General features: G+C 39.2%; 1 protein-coding gene and 2 non-coding genes across 4 annotated transcripts in view; 1 reads left to right on the top strand and 2 right to left on the bottom strand.

Moving 5' to 3' along the window:
• The window catches only part of sema3h (sema domain, immunoglobulin domain (Ig), short basic domain, secreted, (semaphorin) 3H), a 90,192-nt gene that overhangs the window by 52,550 nt on the left and 14,037 nt on the right, over positions 1-23,605 (bottom strand). For both annotated transcript variants that reach the window (XM_023288761.3, XM_023288762.3), the window contains exon 2: positions 3,333-3,487. In XM_023288761.3, coding sequence (XP_023144529.1) covers positions 3,333-3,487 — 155 coding nt within the window. The remainder of the gene's footprint in view (positions 1-3,332; positions 3,488-23,605) is intronic.
• On the bottom strand, positions 4,453-4,525 carry trnar-ccu (transfer RNA arginine (anticodon CCU)). The gene has a single exon. It is a non-coding gene; the product is annotated as a tRNA-Arg (tRNA).
• On the top strand, positions 21,726-21,798 carry trnar-ccu (transfer RNA arginine (anticodon CCU)). The gene has a single exon. It is a non-coding gene; the product is annotated as a tRNA-Arg (tRNA).

Raw genomic sequence — 23,605 nt, 5'->3', positions numbered from 1 at the left:
ATGGGCTAATTTTCTGTACTTTGGTAGTGAAGCCCAGAGACAAAAGAAGTAGCAAGAATGCATAAAGACCAAATATGAAAACAGAAAGCTTCAGACATATACTCAAACCCTTGGTGACCCTTTGTGTAATGGTGGCTGCCAGCTGCACACTCACACAGAAGGAATGCATTGGTGTTTTTCTTTTTTGGACTGGATGGCCTGATTATGAGTCTCCGCACCAGTAATCAGTTTTATTGAATCAGTAAATAGAAAATTGTGAGGAGATAAAGTTAATAAAAGTTGGAATCAGTTGGTGCTCTGATAAGATGTCAGTAGCAGAAGAAATACACAGAAATGCAGAGAATACGGCACAGTGAGGGATTCTAACACCACAAGTAGGAAAAAAACCTGCACACAAGCTGGAATGGTATAAACAGACTATAAATACTGTATGTACAAATATGCAACTTTATAGCCCGCACAGAGCTGAGTTATGAGTTGTCTATGACTATCTATCGTTCTGTTGGCCGACCGCCCGGCTGAGTGGGTGGCTGGTCAGCGTGACTGCTGTCTGTCTATCTGTTTCGCCGGCTGTTTGTCAGCTCGTCTACCTGCTTGGCAGTCTCACAGCCTGCATGCACGTCTGACTGATGAGGGTATTGATTTGATCCGACAGGGAGGACAGAGTTATGAAAAGGCAGCACTGTCGCCTGTCCTTGCCGTGACCCTGAACTCAACCTGACTGACTGGTAATCCATCATCGTGTCTGTCTGGCTGTCTGCAGATCGTGTTAAAGCCACAGCACGAAACAGGAGACTGTAACAAAACATATATCTACGAGGGAGGCAGGCTGCTTTACACTGATTTCAACCATGCATCGGAAAGTTGCTTTGCTTGATGCTGCAAATCTTGGTTTGTCATTCTATGAGTATGAATTTTATATACGCTGATGCTGGACATGTTATGTTGCACAACTGTATGTCAGGTGGTAACTTAACCAGCTGATTTAGGAAAGTGCTGAGCTGAGAGTACACTTCCTGCCTCAGGGTTTTAACCCTCTGAACCCCAAAACCCACCAGCCACTTTGAAAGGCTTGGAATCAAAATTACTTTGTTCAATGTGTCTACAATTCTTCAATTTCATTTAGCAGACACTTTTATCCAAAGCAACATACATCTGACAGTAGATACAACACAAGCAAGGACCTAGTCAGGAGAAAACAACCTGGATAAGTGCCATGAAACAAGTTCAAGTCTGAAAATAGGACCTTGGTGCCTCCAGGCAGTGCGGGAGGTAATAGGAATTTTTTATTGTTTTCTTTATTTCCTTTCGGTTTTTTTTGCAGGTCAAGTACAAAGGTGTTCAGTGAAGAGCTGGGTTTTTAGTCTTTTCTTAAAGACCGAGAGGGATTCTGCAGGTTGAACAGAGTTTGGTAACTCGTTCCACCACCAGGGAACCACGTCTCATTTATAAAATCGACAAAAAATTAACTACTTTCTGTAAATAGATTCTCTGAAAAACTAAAAATTCTATAGCAGATAGAATGCAGAAATTTTACTTCTGTTTTACTATAATAGAGATTTCTCTTGAAAGTATTATTTTCAGTCAATTTCAGGAGATTCCAATGAAGTGCAAACCTTTCACTCAGCTGTTCTATCAAACTTTACATGTTGGGTCTCAGATGTGAACATCCATAGTATCTTTAAACGTTCATATTGCATTGAGTTTTTCTGCAGTTTGTTCTGACTGTAGTCTCAATTCCAACAAAGAGCAGCACAGTTGTCTTAAAAGAGAACAAACTGCTGCTTTTCGTGCAGATCAGTGTTGTTATTTGGTATCATCAAATATTTTAAATAGTGTCACCTGAACAAATAAATATTAAGTTGACAGTACCTCAGGGTTTTTACCCTCTGAACCCCAAAACCCACTGGCCACTTTGAAAGGCTTGGAATAAAAATGACTTTATTCTCCATGTCTCATTATAAATTCGCCAAAACTGAATCATTTGCTATAAATAGATTCTCTAAAAAAGAAACAAATTCTCCACTCCTTGACGCAACCATGAAGCCTTTTGTGACTCAGCTGTGACTAACAGTCACGAGACAAAAATTTAGGGACTTTTTAGCTGAACTGCAGGCTGTGTTTGCACAAAGCAGGTAGGAGAAAAAGTAAAATATATTTGGCATGAAGATCCACCATTTTTTCTAAATATTGGAAACACCTGTGGGCAACTGGAAAATATTGCACAACTTGATTTGAGGCTTTTTCAATTTCAGTAAAATAAATAATCAAAGAAAGTTTTTTCCTCGTGTTATGATTTATGGCACTGTAACTGTGTCACGCTGCAAAGGGGACATTCAGAGTTCTCTCTACTTGTAGTCATGGTTGTTCTGTGTGCATAGAGGTGCAGACTTTAAATTACAGTGAAAAATGAACCTACAGTGAATAAAAATGTGGCAGGAGTAAAGAAAATATCACCCAGAAAGTTACTCATGGAATAAAACATTGCATTTACAGGCTTCAACGACTTGTTTCCTGGTGATTCAAAAATGCAGAATGCAGATCATCTCGTGCTGGTTTCGTCATAACTTCAGTATAAGCGGCTCTTGTCTGAAGCATATTACTTCTCTATTGCTGCTAAAATAAATCATGCTCAATAGTACACGTGGACAGCGAAGGAAGTCGGAATGCAAGAAATGTGCAGAAAATAATTTGTGGCCTGACTGGAACCCATTATGTTGCTATCTGGAAAGTTACTAAAACAAAGGTTTATGTCTTTTTTTTTTTTTACCTCATTCAGGTTGTCTGGGTAACACTTTTTTATAATCTGAGTTCTACAACTAACACGTTTGTTAGACTTCTGCAATCTTTCCAAAAAATAGTGAAAAACAAGACAACACTCGATTATCAGGTCTTTACTGACAAATTGATAAGTTAGAGATGAATTACTGAACAAGGACAACGCTGCAGACTTGACAGAGCGGAGGAGCCAAATCGGAAAGAACTAAAAGATGCTATTCTGCTGTTTGAACACTGTTGCAGTCTCTCCATTAGGTGAAAAAATACTTGTGTTAATGGAGGTAAGAACCAGAAAACTGTGCAGTTCTGTAATAAGACTAAGGAATTCCAAAAAGATAAGACATCAGAGGAGGTATTAGTCAGACGGGTGTGACTTTCCTCTTAAACCATCGGTAATTAACAAACCTCTGTTATCTGGGTCTGCTGTCATCTGAGAGTTTATGTGTGTATCTAATCTTTATCCACATTCATGCATCAACAATCAGCACCTCTGCTGAATGTTCGTGTTGTACCTTCCTTCAGATGGTATGTGAAGTGTTTCTTCCAGTTCTAACCTTGCGTGGGTTCTGTGTTATGTCGTCCAGACTGGTAGACAGAAGGTTATCTTTCATGGCCACGTAAAGACGCCTCCGGTCTTCGTCAGGCAGCAGCGAGTGCAGGTCTCCGGCCACCAGGGGCAGCGTCAGCAGCCGACCATTCTGGATCAAGTCTAACAAGGAGAAGACAGAACGCAAAAGTCAAAATAAGAGGCCGGTAGCAGCTTGACCAGATTTGGAAATGTGCCAGGGAATCTGGAACAAATATATCAGAAAATAACATGTTGAATATAGTGTTGTAAAAATTGTTGGTTTGCAATAAAAGCTACTTGTCGTATTGGATTCATTTCTCACAGTTAGCATATTATATCATCTGTAAAAAGTTTGACCATTTAAGAAAACAACTTAATTAAGGTACTTAAAATTCTTTATTGCTTTTCTTTTTCTATAAGTTTTTATTCAAACTATGTTACCAAATGGGATGTATGGCATTGTCATTCTTTTTAACCAGTTCCCAGTAAATAAATCCATGAATAAATGTGATACCGATGCAGCCGCCCTTTCTAGCTCAAAGCAGATCTTGAGCAACATCACAAGGAACAGCCTGTAACACTGCAGAATCAATTTTGAAAAGATTCTTTTACTAAAAACAGAATTAAACAAGGACACTTCAATGACTTCTTTGTTGAAGTTTGTGTTCTCCTAATTTTTGACACCAAGATTTAAATTTTCATTGCACATGTACATCAGTTCAAAATATTGATTTTGGGTTTAGTTGATAATAACCAACATAGGCACTGGAAATATCATATCTGTCTACCACTTATTACATCATTAATGCATAATACATTTCCTAAATGACTAACAAACACCCAGAATCATTTTTATTTGAAAGGAACAGATTGACTTTGTGAGAAATATGGTTATTTGCTTTCTTGCATAGCATTCGCAAATGTTGCTTTTAATTCATGTGTATGGTAAGAATGTCAAAGTTGTGGTTATAAAACCTGTAGTTTGGTGCAAACTTGATGTACCTGTGATGCTAAACTTCTAAAGAAGTTCTGTGAGGAACCAAAATGTATTAAGGGCAACCAGATAGTTTCCAAGCTGCTAATATCTGGACTCAAAAAGCTGCAAATACCCCAGATGGGACTTGAACCCACATTCCCTGGCTTAGGAGGCCAGTGCCTTATCCATTAGGCCACTCGGGCTTCAACATGACCATTCCAGAGGTACAGAAGCTTCGTCCAGAATCCACTTGGGGTACATAGGGTTAAAGGTTCCCAAACTTTTGACACAGAAATACAAATGTTGGGCATAGCCAAAGACGTGGTTGGTCCAACAACATCATAACGAATAAAACAAAAGAACACAAGAGCCTAACAATCATAATATTGTTTTATAGGAATTCGGTATATTCTAGTAGAAGGATACATCAGTTAAAGTATTTTCTATGCATAAACTGTATTAATGAATGCGCATACCACAGTAAGATAAGACAAACCCTTTTTAAAAAAGATGTTTTCAAGTGTTCTTCTGGCTGAAAACCAGCTCACATCCCAGATGGGACTTAAACCCACAATCCCTGACGAAGGAGACCAGTGCCTTATCCATCAGGCCACTGGGGATAGCGTGCCCCCACTGGATTCACTGGATGTACAGTTCCTCAGATGCTGGGAGTGCATGAAGACTATTTTGTTCACTCTTGCAGTGTACAGTAGAGCATTTGGTGAGTTTTGTTAATGGCCCAGACATTTTAGAGTTAACAGAAGCAGCTCTAGAAAGTAAACACACGGTGGACTGAGAGGCAGCTGCTCATTCTGACAGGATTATTCAAAGTAAAATTCTTGCTGGCTCGTAAAGCTGGGAGTCTATCTAGTTGTGGGGAAGGAACTATCTTCATATCCAACTGAAAGTAAGTTTATAACAACCACAAACTGCAATAAAAATTGATATTTACCATATGGGACCATTAATCCATGGAGCTCAGACAACCTGTAAAGCTCACAAATGAATCATAGCAACCTAGAGGTAATCCATACACAGGTGGGTTTTAACACCATCACAAGTGTAAGAAACAACAACAACAACAATAAATAAACAAATATTGCAAATAACATCTGTTGAAGTAAGTTTTTGAAGCCAGCTATGACGCAGATAATTTTCAGAAAATCAATAAGACACAACCGTTGCCACAACTGCAGGATCTATCTTATACACAAACACAAACTGTCAGTATTTTGTCTTGCTGTCTCTTTTCTCTCATCAGGTCAGACGCTCTGATTACACAAAGAAGCCACAATGTATCTTTTGTGAATAAACAAACACAGACACACACATTTACACAGAGACTCAGTGTACCTGAGACACATCTCCTGATAGGACATATGATAGCAGGCGATTCTGAAATCCTAGATAACGAACGCACAGATTGCATTTTTTTTAAAAACGATTACACTGCTGCATCTCAAGTAAGCTATGAAAACTATGGTGCGGGAGATCGACGGATATATGAGCGAGGCCGAGAATCGCACGTCCGCCTGTCTTGTGTTAACTTTTGCATTTTAACTGCCAAGTCAGTCGACCGGACTTGGCATCACCTCATGAAGCTGAAACCACAAACGTATAGGCTTTACAGCAGCACTAGGCATTGGTTCACACGTTGGCAGCTCTAAATAGCAGCTAGGAGCAGAAAGAGCTTATAAAACCTGTTTGAACTTTTATAAAACAGAGAAAACTGGCAAACGATAGTCAACAGCGCAGAGCATATTTTTGTTTATCAACGCTGCAATGCTTTATATCGAATGACACCAAAAGGCTGCACAAGAGTGTTTAAACCACACCCAAATAATGGAGCTTCTAAATTCTGTGCGGCTCGTTGATTGGCTTAATGATTTATAATCTTTATCTGAATTATCTGGTACAGTTTTGGATTGCTGAAGCGGTGGTGGGCATTCATGTGGAGCTTCCTCCTCTGCAGGGATGTCCAGCACACGGTTTGTTTCGTCAAGCAGGTAAATCTAAACTGACACAAAGCTGCGAGGTGTATAATCCACAATATAATCTGGTTAATGTCCCACAGAGTGTCACAAGAGTGTGAATTTCTTGCCTGGGTGGCTCCTGTGAGAATAAAACGTGCAAATCTGGCAGCAGAATGGAAATAGCACGAGGTACTGATTAATGCTGGTATACATCATTAACAAATGTAAACTTATGACAGAAACCTAACTAACTTCCTTTTACTGTTTGTGCAGACAGGGGTGGTGAGAAACCCATCTTGATCAGATTTTTCAGTGCAATCTGATAAAAATTAAAATCAGTTCAACTTCTATGTCTTTAAAGATCACCACATGTTTTGCCATTGGGTGGCATTCTGAATTTTGATTTACAGAAAATAAGAAAGAAAAAAATCTGGAATGAGTAAGCACCATTTTGCTGTAGAACCTATTACAGGGTAACCAAGATAAAATTTCTCTATTCTGTGCCTTTGCTTTGCCCACCGCATTTAAACCCAAACCAAACAGAGCTCCCTCCATCAAAACTTAAATCCATTTGCTGACACATCGCTGTGGCTGCCCTTCGTTCTTTAAATTTTGCCCAAACAGCTGTGGCTCTGCGAGCACATGGCAATTATCTTAGCTACAGCAGACCAAAGCAGATGTGGGACCCAAGAAAGAAGTGATGAATGACTCTAAACATTTTTAGTGCTCTGCTGCATTTGTTCTTTAAAATCCTATATACTGTAGCGTGTTAACGTGTGGGTTCAATACTGAGTTAAGGAAAGACGAGGACACAGAATGAGAAAGAAAACAGAAAACAATGTTGAGAGATGATGAGAGATGAGATGTTTGACACGGTTAAGATGTGAGGGATCTATCTCTGAAAGACTGAGAATCTATGACAGGCTGCATGTGAAATGCAAGAATAGATACAGAAACAGCAGGCGGTAGACTGGGGTTAGAGAAAGGTCATATGCTGAAGCACATTTGCAGCAGCTCAAGTTTGTATTTGTTTGTTCAGCTGACACTATTTAAAATATTTAGTGATACCAAATAACCATACTAATCTGCACAAAAAGCAGGAATTGGTTCACTTTCAAGATAACTGTGCTGCTCTTTGTTGGACAGAACAATCTGCAGAAAAACTCAGGACAATACAAGCATTTAAAGATACTGTGATGTTCACATCTGAGAGCCAACACGTAATGTAAAGTTCAGCAGGTTTGATATGCTAGCTAAACAAAAGCCTATCAGTTTAAACTACATTGCAGTCTCCTAAAATGTACATTCAAATTGCCTAAAAACGCTAATTTCAATCAAAATTTGTGTTGCAAAAAAATAAAAGTTAAATTTCTGTGTTTTTAGAGAATCTGGTTAGAGTAAATGATTTGTTTTTGGCAATTTTTTAAAAATGAGACATTTCCTCCTGAGACTAAGTCCATTCGTTTACATCCTCTGTACTGGACATTTGCTTTTTATCTATATCTATCTATCTAAATCATGATGTGCTCAATACAGGACATCCTGGCCTTTCCAGTGATATCTCATATGATTGGGTGGGATAAGGGAAACTTTGTTTTCATGCTGAGACAAAATGGAGACTGCAGCAACTTGCAGGCTTCTGGACTGTTGAAAGTTTAATTTATGTTCATGTTCAGTTTAATTTCTTAAAGTTTCATTAGACAGTGGACTGACATTCTTGTTGTCTTGTCAGCCTATTTTGATTTTGAAGTGTCACTGTTCTTTTTTTTGCTTGTTTTTTACGGTAAAAATGTTCTACCACTAGAGTGGACATTCTGTAAACTGTACAATATGTTTTAGCTCCACAAGGGCAGGAAATTATAAAAAAGACAAATTGAAAGATTCTTTTTTCGTCGGTTCTCAGGAGGATATAGAATAAAGTGTTTTTTATGTAACATCACATCTTTAAGCTTAGATTTGGTTAGTTTTCCAACAGAACAGCATGACACAGAAGATTAGTTCAAGGAAAATCTGATGATTCTTTCTATTTCTGTAGTTTCTAACTATAACAAATGGCGTAATTTGGGCTTTTTTTTTTTTTTTAAAGTAACGTGCCTTTGAAACGTGCTAGTAGGTTTTACAGTTCATTGGGTTGTGGTCTCTTAAATTATAACACTCATGCAATGCAGGTATGTAAGGTCTGAACATCTCTTCAGGAACCCGTCACACATGCCACATTCATACATGTCTTGTGTCGCTTCATGTTCATTTTCAGTTATTTCTTCATGTGCATTTAAACGGTAACAAAGGGTGTCGAAGCTCATCATGTTGAATTAAAATTACAGGAAGGTGAATCTGATTTGTTTGGACCAAATCCAAATCCATCAAAATGTCTGATGTGGAGGGATGACAGGTTTCCACAACTGTACCCAATTAAGAAGTTTCATGCTGTGAACCCATGTGACTTTTGCTTGTTGTTACTAGTCGGTATGTACAGTCATGTGAAGAAAAAGTACATCCAGTGGACATTATTGACGTGTTCAATGTATTTAAACAAGCAAATATTCAATCCTCATTTAAACAAAAGACAATAGATTTAAAGAAACGATGCATAAAACTTACATTTTTATAATTTTTGGCATTATTTCACTTTCACACTTTCAAATTCAAAATAATAAGAGTCAGGGATTCTGGATTAGATGCCAGTCATTAGAAGCGTGTGGTGCCATCAGGGCAAGATCTAAAAAACTCTCTAAGGACTTTAGAAAAACACGGATTCATGAAGAATGACTTGAAATCAATCATTCCCCTAAAAGTGGTTTAGATTTCAATCAATCAATCATTGTCCCGAAGCTGTCGACCCAGCAAATTAAGTCCAAGAGCTGCTGGAGACAGTTTGATGTAGAAAGAAGTCTTCAAGATACCAAAAATTTAATGACAGGATCTGCAGGTAACTCATAAAAATGGTTAAGCCAAGGTTCACGCATCTGAAATCAGAAAGAGATGGTACAAATTTCACCGTCATTGAGTGTGTGTCAGGAAAATGTCTTGTCCAAAAAGAACATATAGAAATGAATACCCAGGTAAAGGCCAGGCCTTTTGAGATATTATTATTATGGACAGATGAATCAAAGATGGATTTTTTTGGGCCTCAGTAACAGCAGACATGTTTGGTGCAGCTTTATAAAAGAAGCTTCAGCCAACTGTGAAGCAAAGTATTGGTAATGTTCTAGTTTGTGATTGCTTTGCTGCCTCAGAAATCAGCCAACTTGCAGTTTGTGATTTAACTATTCTGGATCATGATAAAGAGTGCTTGAAAAACATACTGTCTGAAAGGTGAGGCTGAACTGGACTTTTTAACATGAAAGTGCATGTAAGTCCACCAAGGAGTCGCTCAAAAAGAAGAAATGGAGGGTTGTGGAATAGTCAGTCAAAATCCAGACTTCAGATTGGAATCCCATTAAAATGTTGTGGGTGGACTTGGAACAGATAAGACACGCAAGAGAAACCTCAAACATCTTGCAGTTGAGGGAATTTTGAATGAAAGAATGGCAAAAAAAAATTCCATCAAGTAAATATTTGTGTTAAATAACTGATTGAAAAAGATTTCCTCATGGTCCAATTTCCATGGAATGTACCTTGTTTTTTCACTTGACTGTAATTAAGTAAACTGAACAAACCAAAAATTGAATGAAGCCCATTTCTTCTGTTGTATCAAGAAACTGTGCGCATAAAATGAGGTATTTGTTGAATGTGATCATTGCTGTCTTTATTTTTCCACGTGTATTCAAACCCGAAAATAAATCTGAGAGGGCAAAATAGCAAAAGGTGGATAGAGTTGGAGAGAGGAAGTGAGGGGATGATGAACAGCAGGGAGGAAAGATGAGAAAAATGACACAGCAAAGTGACAACGAGATGAAACCGGTCTGATGGGTGAAGACAGCTACGAGATGAGAAAGCGGAAAAAATGTCAAAACACAATGCTATGATCGACAGACGAGAAGGGGAGGGAGGACCGAGAGAGATTCTGATGCAGGAAATTAATACATATTGATGGATGGCGATGAGGATGAGCAGGAGGAAGAGGAATAGGAGAAGACAGATGGGGATCGGGCGAGAAAAGGTCAATAAGGGCGGAGGAGAGAGCTCCTGTAAAAAACATGTTTCGATGACATACTGGGGGAAAATGATGGACGTGTGGGTGGATTGAGGAGGATGTGGAATCAGGAGGGAAGCGGGATGAAGGGGAAGAGCGCGATGGAAAATGGTAGTGTAATAACAGAGTGAAAAATGGAGCATAGATAGGTGGATTGAGGAGGAGAACGAGATGAAAAAAAGAGGCAAAAAGGTGAGACGAGAGACAGGAAAAGTGCCGTGACGACAAGGTGAAAAATGATGATTGGATGGTTGATGGGTGAAGGATGGATGTGGGAGAAGGCAGGAGGAGGAAAAATGACAAAGAAAGTAAAGGCCAAACCTGGAGAGGGAAATTAGAGGAACCACAACATGCTGACAGTGAGGCAAAAACACAAGAGATGGATGAGCAGAAAGGAAATGAGAAAAGAACACATGACTCAATGGAAATGTAGAAATAATCCGAAACAGAGAAACAGTCGCAGTAGGAAGGAATGGTCTCACACATTAATGGTAGATAGTAGAAACTTCCACTGCAGCTCAGGGTGAAATCTCACTGTGTTAATATTCAGAAAACGGCCAGTGGAGATAAATGGTTTTGCTTCACGCTGATCTAGCTTTCATTAATTCCAGAACGTGCAATGAATTCAACAGATTCTGTGCTTTTGTGCTTTGTTTTTTCGAGGAACTTTCTTCAAAACAGTTCATGCCGGAGATTAAAACCTGGACAGTTTACAAAGGAAGGTTTTGGTGGAAACTTTTGATTAAATTGTTATTATGAATAAACTTTCTCCAGATCTGGCCGATCACTTATGTTTGCTTGACCGAATCCCTAAATTCTACAGTAAACCTAGCAGATCGCCACGTCTTAACAGAGGATTTTTTAGGCTGAAGTGACGTTCCAGAGTTGTGCAACCTATTTTCAAGATCCATTTGTAATCATTGTCATCTGAAGCAAATGTCATAATATTTGTTGAACCTTGTTATAGTTCCATTTCTCTGACATTAGCTTTTTGCCCACTGTTGGGAAAAAGTGAAGTAATTCCTCTTAATCAGCAACTAGTAAGTAACGTACACAACTTCTTAGCTACACGCAGGACGAGCTAGGCTGCTTACATTAAGAAAGTTTTCAGAAAGGACAGTAAAATTGGCAATATGCTGCTTTCCTGGTGGTTTATCCTTCTAGATTAAAGAGAAAATTTGACAAAGTGTCGGCTATCATGGCTCCCAATCATTAAAACAACCTTCCAGAGGAGGTTAGGATGCTAAATTGTTCTTCATTTCTTCTTTAAATGCACTTTTGTGTAGCCTTAACACTAACCTCCTACACCATTTGTTTTATTATGTTTTAGGTTACTGCTTATTTAATGTATTGATTGATGCCCCTAATCTTCTTACTGTTTTTGTAATTAATACATTCTCCTGTTTGTTGTTTTTACTCTATAAAGCACTTGCAAACCTTATTTAGATATAAAAATAAAGTTTATTGTTGTTAACATAGATTTGTTGGTTGCGTGTGCGATAACACAAAGTGGTTAACATTTATGTTAAAACTGAAAACACACATGGTCGTAAGATAAACACAAGGATGACAGTCAGTGTGTACCACAATAAACTAGGACAGACTTTATTTGTATTTAATTATTATGCTTTTTTCTGGTATTCGTAAATCTTTTTATCGCCTGTCTGGCTTGAAAGGCATGATGTCTCTAGAATTACACTGTCTATCAGAGCTAGAAACTGGAAAAACAGATAGAATAATGAAGTTTTTAGCTTTCCATCTGTCCTTGAACTACTCATCTGTGACATGCCAGTTGGTCATGAAACCTGGACCAAATCAAAGTTTAAAATTGGGATGTTTAATCTGAATCACTTTATGGTGTATGTCATTTGAAAGTTAACAAAAATTAAAACCAGATTCTGTAAAACACAAACAATTCTGCACTTATTCACACAACAGAGAAATCAGTAGTGACTCATGTATGAATAAAAGTCACATGACAAAAATTCAAACATTTTCTGGCTGAACTGCAGGCTGTGTTCAAATAGAGCAAGTAATAAATGTTTATAGTATTGAAGAATAACCATTTTTTAGTGTTAATAGTTATGAGCACTTGGGAAACTGTTGAACATGTTGATTCCAGGGATTTAATTTTTTTGTAAAATAAGCAATCGAGGAAATCCAACTTTTCTTTTATCTTTTTTTCTATGATTTATGGAATGGTGACTTTGTGGCTTTCCATTGCTCCAAGACATTTTTGAGTTCTCTCTCCAAGCTGTGGTTGTTCTGTTTCCATGCAGGTGCAGGACTTTATACTGCAATGAAAAATTAGCCCACAGTGAGTAAAAATGAAACCGCTTCAGGAGAGTTTACACAGGTTTCAGTATCACATTATATTACCACAGAACAATCAATATCTTTGAAACTGTCATTGCACTATTATAAAATGACAAACAAACTGACTTTTTTTTTAAGACGCTGCATTGGAAAATGTAAAAATTTACTGTAGGTTTCCCAGTGAGCTAGCATGTTCAGCTATGTTTACTTTGAATTCATGTTGGCACTCATAACTTTTTCAGTTTGTGGTCTCATCTGCTTACGTACTCCTAAACACACTGTTGAACTCCAAACAATGTAAAATCACCTTTGAAAACAGTCCATTTACGTAGCTGCCAACAGTCATTTCAAGGTTGAAACTCCTTGAATTCTGAGCATATCTCCTCAATGTCTCAGCCTCGCAGCTTCCATTTGAAAGGAAGGACGTTTGCGGGAGCCACTCTCTTCACAGAGAATCAAACCCTGGTGGAATGCACGGCTCGCTTTGCCTACTCAAGCATCCGGCACTTCATCTGAATTACAGTCTGCATGCCACAAGAGGCAGCATGACCTTGTTTAATTCAATATGAAGGAAAAAGCTCGGCTTAATTGAATGTGAAACCACCTCTGCAGTGGAAACACCCATAACATTCAGCATCTGTTGCCATCACGAGATGCTACTGGGTCAGACAGGCTGACATACGGCACACATACTCGCTTTAGAGTTCATTAAATCAGCACTTTTAGCATCGAGGATGAGACTCAGATCTGCAAGAGGGGAACTGAGAGTGGCTTTGTCAACACACGCGCCAATAAACCCAGACATGTACAACTGCAAAGATGAAAACTGGTGCAGTTGGTGAGCCAGCAGCACATGTTCAATACCGAAACAAATTTAGATACAGCTCCGTATTGCTTTCTTTATCCTGCATGCACAGAATCTTTGGAAAACTTTGCCCCAGTCAAACATCTTGACCCCACAACGATGAATGGCTCTTATTCAGTACGAAAAAAAGAAACACATTCTTTTCTCCACCATGCACACCCCTGACTAAGCTATGAAACACCAGCTGCACCCACCCCACCCTAACTCTTGGGACAGTCGCCTTGGTAACAGCAACCATGCCGACATAATTTGTTGGGGTGGAGGGGGATGCCAAGGGGTGTCTCTTGGCCTCACTTCCTCACCCTCCGCCACTCACCATGCACAGATGAATGATTTGGCCAACACTTCTCATCAACAGGCAGCACAGTTTGGAATAATGGGGTGTTTTTCCAAGGCATCAAAGCCATTTAGTTAATGGGAGGGCACACCAGCACATTCATGAATACCACCAACACCACCAACCACATGCATTTACAGATATTTCACGATGCAAAAAGCATCATCTGTGTCGTATTCAACAGGATGTTAAGACAAACACCTGCCGAGACAAGAATCTTCTGCTGTTATTAACCAAGCGAGGCCACGAAGGGTCAACAAATTCTCCTCACAATCCGCAATAACTTCTGAATGGATGCTTTGAGAAGTCAAATTGAACACATTAGTGAAAGTTTCAGCATTCGTCGGCAGCAGTTTGTGAGGATTTTATTGACCCAGAGGCAATTCGTTCTCCAATTCTGCAGCCTTTTCAGAAACTCTGAATTAAAATTGATTTTTCTTTTTTTTTTCTTTTGATAGGACTCTCGATTCAAATTGCACTGAAAGCTGGAAGAACAGTCTGATATCAAAATAGGGAGTTGTTGTATGGCACATAAAGGGGAGGACATAAAGCAAAGAACATCATGAAAGTATCAGATGCATCTTCATACTGGGGAGTAACTGGCTGTTACGAAGAGGCCAAATAATATTTTAATCTGTGTATAAGGGTTGTTAAATAAGTTACGTGATCTATGTGTCTATACAAATCAAAAACCATACCTAATTGCAATTTGGCTGACATTCCTGTTGAAGTATACTTTTACAGTGTCCCAGCGCTTCTGCAACTTGAATTTCATTTTGGGAAAGAGGACGAAATCTGGAGAGTAGAACCAGTGCGGGGCGATATCGTTTTTTTTATTGTGGCCAAAAAAACAGTGCGTCTGTGATTTGCGCCAAATATTCTCCTTGTGGACATTACTTTAGAACTCTACCGTCACAGTCCGACACTAGGGAATGAGTTCCTGGTGCACAATTGCATGAATGTTTAAGAAAATAACATGCAAGATGCCCGGATTCAGAAACTGCAGCTCTTCTACTGCAAAAACTGTTGTTTCTTCTCTTGATGGTAGCTGGGGACCCACCTCTTGTCACCAGCAACAATCCTCAACATGAAGACTGGATCATTTTAACTGCTGACTGACATAGAATTTGATGTTTTTTTTCTCTGCTCAAGTTCAAGAACCATTTAGAAATTGCAAATTTACACTTACCAGTGTTCATAAAAACATGTATAACCCACCCTGTAGTGCACTGTCATGCAACATCCTGACCTGCTAGCACATGTTATGCGAACAGTCTCTGAACTTTTTGATCAAAGCTTGTATGTCTTCAAAACTGATTTCATCCCCAAACAATCCTGCAGCTATTAATTCTAATAATAATAATAATAATAATAATAATAATAATAATAATAATAATAATAATAATAATAATAATAATAATAATAATAATAATAAAACATAATACATCTTATTAAGGTAAGATGCCTTACAAAGTAGGGAAGAAATCAAAAACTAATAAAATATAGTGGAGAAAGGAGCATATAGACATGAGTTATGAGTTGTAGGCAGCTTTAAATTTAAAATTACATTAGTTTGACAATAGCTAGATAGTAATTTCTATATTATTGACCGCCTTTCATGTTCCCGCTGGTATTTGTGATACAGATTCTTACAAAATGTTGAACATTCATACGTGGAAGCTCTTTGCAATGGGTTTTTGTAGCAAAACATTGAATTTTAATTCTTACTCTTGTTGTAGTTGACTCCTGTTGGATCGAGCAAAAACATTTAGCTTAGCATGACACTATTTGCAACTGCTAGATCTATTTTATGGTGAGAGAAGTGGGGTGGATTTTCGTTAGTAGGAGGGAGTGGTGTGCTTAAAAAAATGTAAAATAATGGCAACATTTAGCATGTTTTTTTTAGTGAAAATAGCACACACTTGTCACTTATCACTAGTGTGAAAGATACACTATATTGCCAAAAGTATTCGCTCACCTGCCTTGACTCGCATATGAACGTAAGTGACATCCCATTCCTAATCCATAGGGTTCAATATGACGTCGGTCCACCCTTTGCAGCTATAACAGCTTCAACTCTTCTGGGAAGGCTGTCCACAAGGTTTAGGAGTGTGTTTATGGGAATTTTTGACCATTCTTCCAGAAGTGCATTTGTGAGGTCACACACTGATGTTGGACCAGAAGGCCTGGCTCTCAGTCTCCACTCTAATTCATCCCAAAGGTGTTCTATGGGGTTGAGGTCAGGACTCTGTGCAGGCCAGTCAAGTTCATCCACACCAGACTCTGTCATCCATGTCTTTATAGACCTTGCTTTGTGCACTGGTGCACAGTCATGTTGGAAGAGGAAGGGACCAGCTCCAAACTGTTCCCACAAAGTTGGGAGCATGGAATTGTCCAAAATGTCTTGGTATGCTGAAGCATTCAGAGTTCCTTTCACTGGAACTAAGGGGCCAAGCCCAGCTCCTGAAAAACAAGCCCACACCATAATCCCCCCTCCACCAAACTTTACACTTGGCACAATGCAGTCTGACAAGTATGGTTCTCCTGGCAACCGCCAAACTCAGACTTGTCCATCAGATTGCCAGATGGAGAAGCGTGATTGGTCACTTCAGAGAAGGCATCTCCACTGCTCTAGAGTCCAGTGGTGGCTGCTTTACACCACTGCATCCCACGCTTTGCATTGCACTTGGTGATGTATGGCTTGGATGCAGCTGCTCGGCCATGGAAACCCATTCCATGAAGCTCTCTGCTGACGCACTGTTCTTGAGCTAATCTGAAGGCCACATGAAGTTTGAAGGTCTGTAGCGATTGACGCTGCAGAAAGTTGGCCACCTCTTCGCACTATGCATCTGCTGACCCCACTCCATCAGTTTACGTGGCCTACCACTTGGTGGCTGAGTTGCTGTCGTTCCCACACACTTCCACTTTCTTATAATACAGCTGACAGTTGACTGTGGAATATTTAGGAGTGAGGAAATGTCACGACTGGATTTGTTGCACAGGTAGCATCCTATCACAGTTCCACGCTGGAATTCACTGAGCTCCTGAGAGTGACCCATTCTTTCACAAATGTTTGTAAAAGCAGTCTGCATGCCTCGGTGCTTGATTTTATACACCTGTGGCCATGGAAGTGATTGGAACACCTGATTCTGATTATTTGGATGGGTGAGCAAATACTTTTGGCAATATAGTGTATATGGTAAGAATGAAGGACAGAAAAGTAAAAACAGGTAACTGAAACAGCGAAAAGGAGTTGAAAGCAGCACAGTCTGATTACATTCTCCACACACAGACTTGCTGAGTGCAGCCACTCTTATCAACATCAAGCTGACAGCGAGGTCAATGAGGGTTGCGACCTCTGATCGCAGCCAATTGGCCTCTGACTCCTGTCACTTGGAATCCAAGACAGAAAAGGTTAAGATGTAAAAGAACAGACATGCTAAAGACATAATCCTGCGGGTCCATGCATGCACTCACACGGGCACAGAAGAACAAGTGTGTGCATGAATGGTTCCTTTATGTCAGTGTCTGCCTGTCCTTGTTTTCTGCCTTGAGTGTTTTTGTTTATACGCTGCTCGTGTATGTGTGCGTCTGTGTGTCAGTGGGTGGATATTTTTACCCACGGTGAACATTAGATTAAAGGCTGCTGGTCATGGGAGCTCTGATGGACCTCGATGTGATTAGAGAAAATGTGCAGCGTGTGATACAGCTAAGAACATTCCTACATTGCACAACATGCACACGGATGCACGAACACACAGCAATGCATTCTCATGAACATATACACCTGCACAATACCATGAAATGGGGCAGTTCAGACGCCGATCCAAGATGAAACTTCTCTTTTGTGTTGGTCGAGCTGTTTTTAAATCGACTTTAGACTGATGGAGTTTTTCACTAACCAACACAGTGACAAAGTGTTTTTATACTCATGTTTGTCACTTCAAATGTGAAGCTTCAGCCTTGGAGTCAAGCCGCTGTACACTACTGTAAATAAATGTGTACAAAAGCAGAAATGAAGAGCAATTTTGTCATTCCCTCAAGAGAAGTCCTGACACAGCAAACCAACACCGAGTTTAAATTAATCACCAGCGCTGTTATGTGCATTATGTCATCTGCTACATGTTTTGCTGCAGAGACGACAGTCATGTGATAAAAACAGTGGCTTTAAAATGAATTCATTATATTCGAATTACGTTGCTATAAATAGTTCAGCAGCTATAGGTGTCAGGATTCATGACTACACTGTAAAGAATGATTCAGACACAGTGCGGTAAAGTGCAGACAGCAGCAGAAACCTGCTGTGGATGTGTGCTGCCAAACAGAGGCAGTAAGAAAGATAGAACAGATGAGGGCAATTTAACGCGAATGTAAATGACAGTCTCAAACAAGCTAATGTCAAGATTTTTCTAAGCATGTTGTCTTTTTATAAATCAACAAAATCACATCATTCATCAGAACCAGAAGCTGTAAAACAGAGAGATTCTGCAGTTCTTAAACCACTCATCTGTTGGCAAACTTAACCAAATCTAAGCTTAAAATTGAAATATTTCAACAAAAATCCTTTATTCTACATCTCGTTTAAGAATAGCCAAAATAAACCATTTGCTCTAATCAGATTCAGTAAAAAAAAAAAAAAGAAATAAATTCTGCATTTCTAGGTGCAACCAGTAAGCTACAACTGACTGAACTGCGACAAACAGTCAGTTGACAAAAATTCAAGGACTTTTCAGCAGAGTGAGGCTGAACTGCAGGCAGGGTTTTGGAATATAACTATGAAAGCAATGGAACATAAGATTGGAAATGGTAAGTTGTAAAATATCAATTGTGTTTAGAGCCACAGTTTTTGTCATTATTGGTTAGACATGGAGGCACTTTGAAAAATGTTTTATATGTTAACTGCATTTTTTTTTACATAATTTTGTAAACTTGTCCCACTCATTGCCTGCTTTGGATCGTATTTTGTTGTGTTTAGAGTAGGTCTGCAACAAACACTTATTTTCACAGTCAATTAACTTAGTTTTTGGCCTATAAAGTGTCAGAAAACGGCAGAAAATGTTGATCTTTGCTTCCCAAAACCCAAGAATGACCTCCTCAAATGTCTCAGAAATGCTCACTTTACTGTAACAAAGGTGTAAAAAAACATAAAACATTTATATTTCAAGAAAATGTTATTTTTAAACCACTCAAACAGATTTTTATGATTATCGATTATCTTGCAGGTAAACAAGTAAACAATAGAGTGTTTGTCAGAGTATTTGTCTTCTGGAACTAACTTTAATTCCAGCTCAGAAAGTGACAGGAAATGTTTGTCACTTGATAAGAAATCAACAAAAAATTACAACTTCAGAACTGAATATTCAAGAGGTCTGTTAAGATTACTCTGTCACCTTCTGCGTCCACTTTTACAGTAATGATGGGATGTCTTCTAGCATAAATCAGCAGCTCTGAGCTCAGCTGTGAATGTCAAAGTGAGGCTTGCAGCCAAGGTGCAGCGATGTCAACACAACGGGAATGAGGAAAGAAAGAGTGTGAAAGGAGAGGATTAATTTGGCACACAAAACAGTGAACGTCAATACAGCTTTTCCATACTGGCATCACAAGAACGACCTGAAAACGTGGTCTGTGCGCTGCTGGACAGGTAGGATGTGCTGCTTTCATTAGCAAGCTGGCACTGCTGGATTACTTCAGACTTCATGAATACTGACAAGTTTTATGGAGGAAACTTTCCCAGCTGAGCGCAGGCCTTGCAACATATTTCAAGTACAAAATAAGAATAGTTCTGTGAGCCTTGTAGAAGTTTGTAGACACAGTGAAATATGACTGACATGTAAGATAAAAATGAAAGAGAGGATGATGAAAGGATGTAGTTGCTATCTCAATTGTTATCGCACTCATGGGAGTCCTACTTTGTTCTTTTTCTGGTGTTTTATTGAGTTCTTCTTGTTTCTACATCCAGACGCACGCACGCACGCACGCACGCACGCACACACACACACACGCACACACACACAATAAGCTACACTTAATATTAATCTCTCCAATTATGCTCTCACAGCCTAAAGCATTGTCCATGTGAGTGTAATTTCAAAGCTACATGTGTGTAGTTTCCTCTGTCTTTGTCCGTCTGTTCATCTACTCACTGAGCCCCAGGGAACTTTAGCTGTCTGGTGCAACGTTCCCAGGGGGAGGTCTTTGGTGGCTGCTCCACCAGAGGGGGGTGGTGTTGGCGGGGGTGAGGAAACCGGGGCACATTTCCTGTGGAAATGGGGTTATCACTTCACCAATTACTGGTGCAATTACAGTGGGAGGCCTGCAGAAGCCTGGGAACAAAGCCCATAGGCACACAGATGGGCACTCATGTGGAGACGTGCACGAGAGTGTGCACGCACAAAATCATTTCTGACACACCGCGCACATGCACACGGCAGTTAAAAACTCTCACCGCCTCGCCGTTTTTCTCTCTTATGCCAAGATCGCACTGCTTTATGTCTTTCACAAAAGTGTCTGGCTGTGTTGGTGCAGGTGTTCTCAGTGCCTTAAACTCCTGCTGCGACCGAGTGTCAGAATGCAGAACGAGCAGTTGCAGTGTTTGAAATCCTGACGTGCTTGTCTTTCTGTTGGGGCGTTGTGAGTTGTCACAGATGCAGAATTAATTGTCTGCCACCCTTCACAGGATACAGGATGGATTTTGGAACAAACAGGGCTCATTTTTCTCTCTGACCACCACCAAGTCGGATTGAACCAATATTGAGCAGATATCTGGAGCTGAAACTGTCACTCATTCGATCATTTCATTTTAAACACTGCAAACCATCTTACAGTCTGTCAGATTCTTCACCTCCTGTTCTGTCTGTTTTTGTGGAGCCACTGTAAGATATCATAACACACAAAAGCTAATTTCCAGCTCATTGCTTCTTACTTTTCCACACAGACTTAAATCTTCTTACACATTCAAACATATGCACCCACACACACACACACACACACACACACACACACACACACACACACACACACACCTTTGCGGAATTCAAACCAAACACACTACGTCTGGACTGTGTCACTGACAGACCAGACCCACGTGGACAGCTTGACCTCTGACCTTAGCATGAGTGATTATTCATCATCATCACCGTCAGACTGTTCGGTTTGAGTGGCTACGCTACTACACACACATTAGAATCTGTTCTGTGCTTACTTTTAATTTCATTTGTTTTTTCACTTCTATTTTCTGAGAGAGGGTTCGCTGGGAACACACTGTTTTCTTTGGTTTGCATTCACACAGTTACTTGCAGTCTGGTTTGGGAGCCGCCCAGTGCAAAACAATGTTAGTGTAGCGGGTGAGTTTTCTCACCTGATTTTTCAGACGGTATTTTTTTTTTTTTAATTTTTTTTTTAATTTTTTTTTTTTAAACAATCGTAATGTAAAAGGCAAAGACAAAAAGTCTACTCTGGTTGCAAAAATTCGGACTTGCTTAAACCAGCGGTTTACATGGGGATGTCACGAGACAATTTGCAGAAGTCATATAAAAATGGTCAGGAATAGCATATTTTAGCCATAACTGTTAAATTTACAATAAATGTTAATGATGTTTCAATTTCCTTTGTCTCCATGGGACTTGTATTTGTCCAAAAAATTTGCAGCATTTTTCTTTTTTTCTTTTATTTTTCATATTTCAAAGTGTAGGCTAGCACATAGCAACAAAGTCATGTGGTAGCCAAACAAACACACAAAGACACCACATGTGACTCTGCTATGTGATCACATTTTTCAGCCCCAGTGGCCTAATGGATAAGGCACTGGCCTCCTAAGCCAGGGATTGTGGGTTCGAGTCCCATCTGGGGTGTGTGCTGATCTCTGAGTGTAGGAACCAAAACACTAAAGTCTTCCACTAGTTTTTCAGAGAATTCCTACAGAATTTAATGAAGTGGTATCTTATCTTACTTTGGTAGGTATAGTCAGCAATACAGTTAGTGCATGCAGGTGACTGACTATTTATAGTCATTCTGAACTCCTATAAAATAACATTATGGTTGTTGGGTTCACTAGCCTCTGGCGCTGTTATTTTGAGGGCTAAAAAGTTTGGGAACCCTTGTCTTAAGACCAGTGCACTGTCACATTTTTACTCACTGTGGGCTCATTTTTCACTGCGGTATAAAGTCCTGCACCTTTGTGGAAACAGCAACACCATGACTAGATGGAGAGAGAACTCAGAAATGTCTACTGTACTGTATGACATAGTTATAATTCAGAAGTAATAAAAAGAAAAATCAAAACTTGAATTTCTTTGATTATTCCTTCTTTAAAAAAATTGAAAAACCTGGAATCAACATGTACAAGATTTTTGAAAGTATCCAAAGATGTTACCCATGTTGGAAACAAATGCCGACTCTACATACTGTAGACATTTCACTATTTGCACTTTTAATTTGTTTCCACACTGGTCTTATATCGGTTTTGTGTAAACACAGCCTGCAGTTCAGCAGAAAAGTCTCAGAATTATTGATAGTAGACTGTAGGTCACAGCAGAGTCAAAAATAGCTTCAAGGTTGCGCCTACGAGTAGCAAATGTTTTGATCTTACAATAACTTGGTCATTGCAAATACTTTTCGTTTTGCAGAGTATTAAATGTGACATGCAGAATAAAGTGAGTTTGGTGAAATATCACTGAAATATAAATCACCCATAACTGACGAAGTCTAATTTTAAAGTTTAGTTTGGTTAAGTTTCTGGGCAGGCAGAGGTGAAAGCCACATACGATTAGTTCAACAACAGTAGGAGACTGGAAAATCACACAATTCTGTCTGTTTTTACAGTTTCGTGCTGATAATTGGAGTCATTTTGTCAACCGTTTAGAGAACGTTTTTTTAAAAAATGTAACCTTTATTTAATCAGGAGAGATCCCGTTGAGATTAAGAACCTTTTTTTCAAGGGAGTCCTGGCCAAGATAGGCAGAAGCAAGTACTAAGCACAGTTATAAAGTTACACAGTTAAAACATAAGTAAAGTATGAATAAAATAATAATAATAATAATTAAATGTACAAGCAAGTTATAAACAACAAGTGCATGTTGAGGAAACGGCCTCAAGAACTCGCAGTTTAGATTTAAAGGCACTCAATGAGATTAATTCAGTTAATTTCCATTCTTTCTGCAACATATTCTGCGACATATACATTCGGGTAAACCATAGAAGTAATTATGGTCTTGCCTTAACCAACTATAATGTTGTGTCTTTATTTTACCAATACACCCATAAGACGACTTGTTGCATCTTCCCAAAGCAATAAATACCCTGACTACCACCTTGCATGTAAGTTCATTGTTTTACTCACTCAAGCTTTGTTTTAGTACATTTTTATGTTTTTAAAATTGTTGCCCAATAACATGTTTACCAAAATCTCCTGCAATTCATTCACAGTGAACAAGTGTAGAATTTGCCACAAATTCACCAAAATCCAACTAATATTTTGTGATTTTTTCTGTAATCCTGCTGCCAAATGCATAAAAACAACTGACTGAAGCACTGAGTCACTGTGATGTGTGTGTGTGTGTTGATGTTGCTGAGGTTGGAGACTTGAGGTTTATGACTGTGCAGTGGATTCATTCCAAGAGGAAACAATTGCCCTCGGTGACCTGATCCGGTGACAGATTC

Source organism: Amphiprion ocellaris, chromosome 8 (assembly GCF_022539595.1).
Source record: "Amphiprion ocellaris isolate individual 3 ecotype Okinawa chromosome 8, ASM2253959v1, whole genome shotgun sequence".
In the NCBI taxonomy this organism is placed as follows: domain Eukaryota; kingdom Metazoa; phylum Chordata; class Actinopteri; family Pomacentridae; genus Amphiprion; species Amphiprion ocellaris.
Note: the sequence above shows the minus strand (reverse complement) of the source record. Positions and strands in the feature narration are given on the sequence as shown.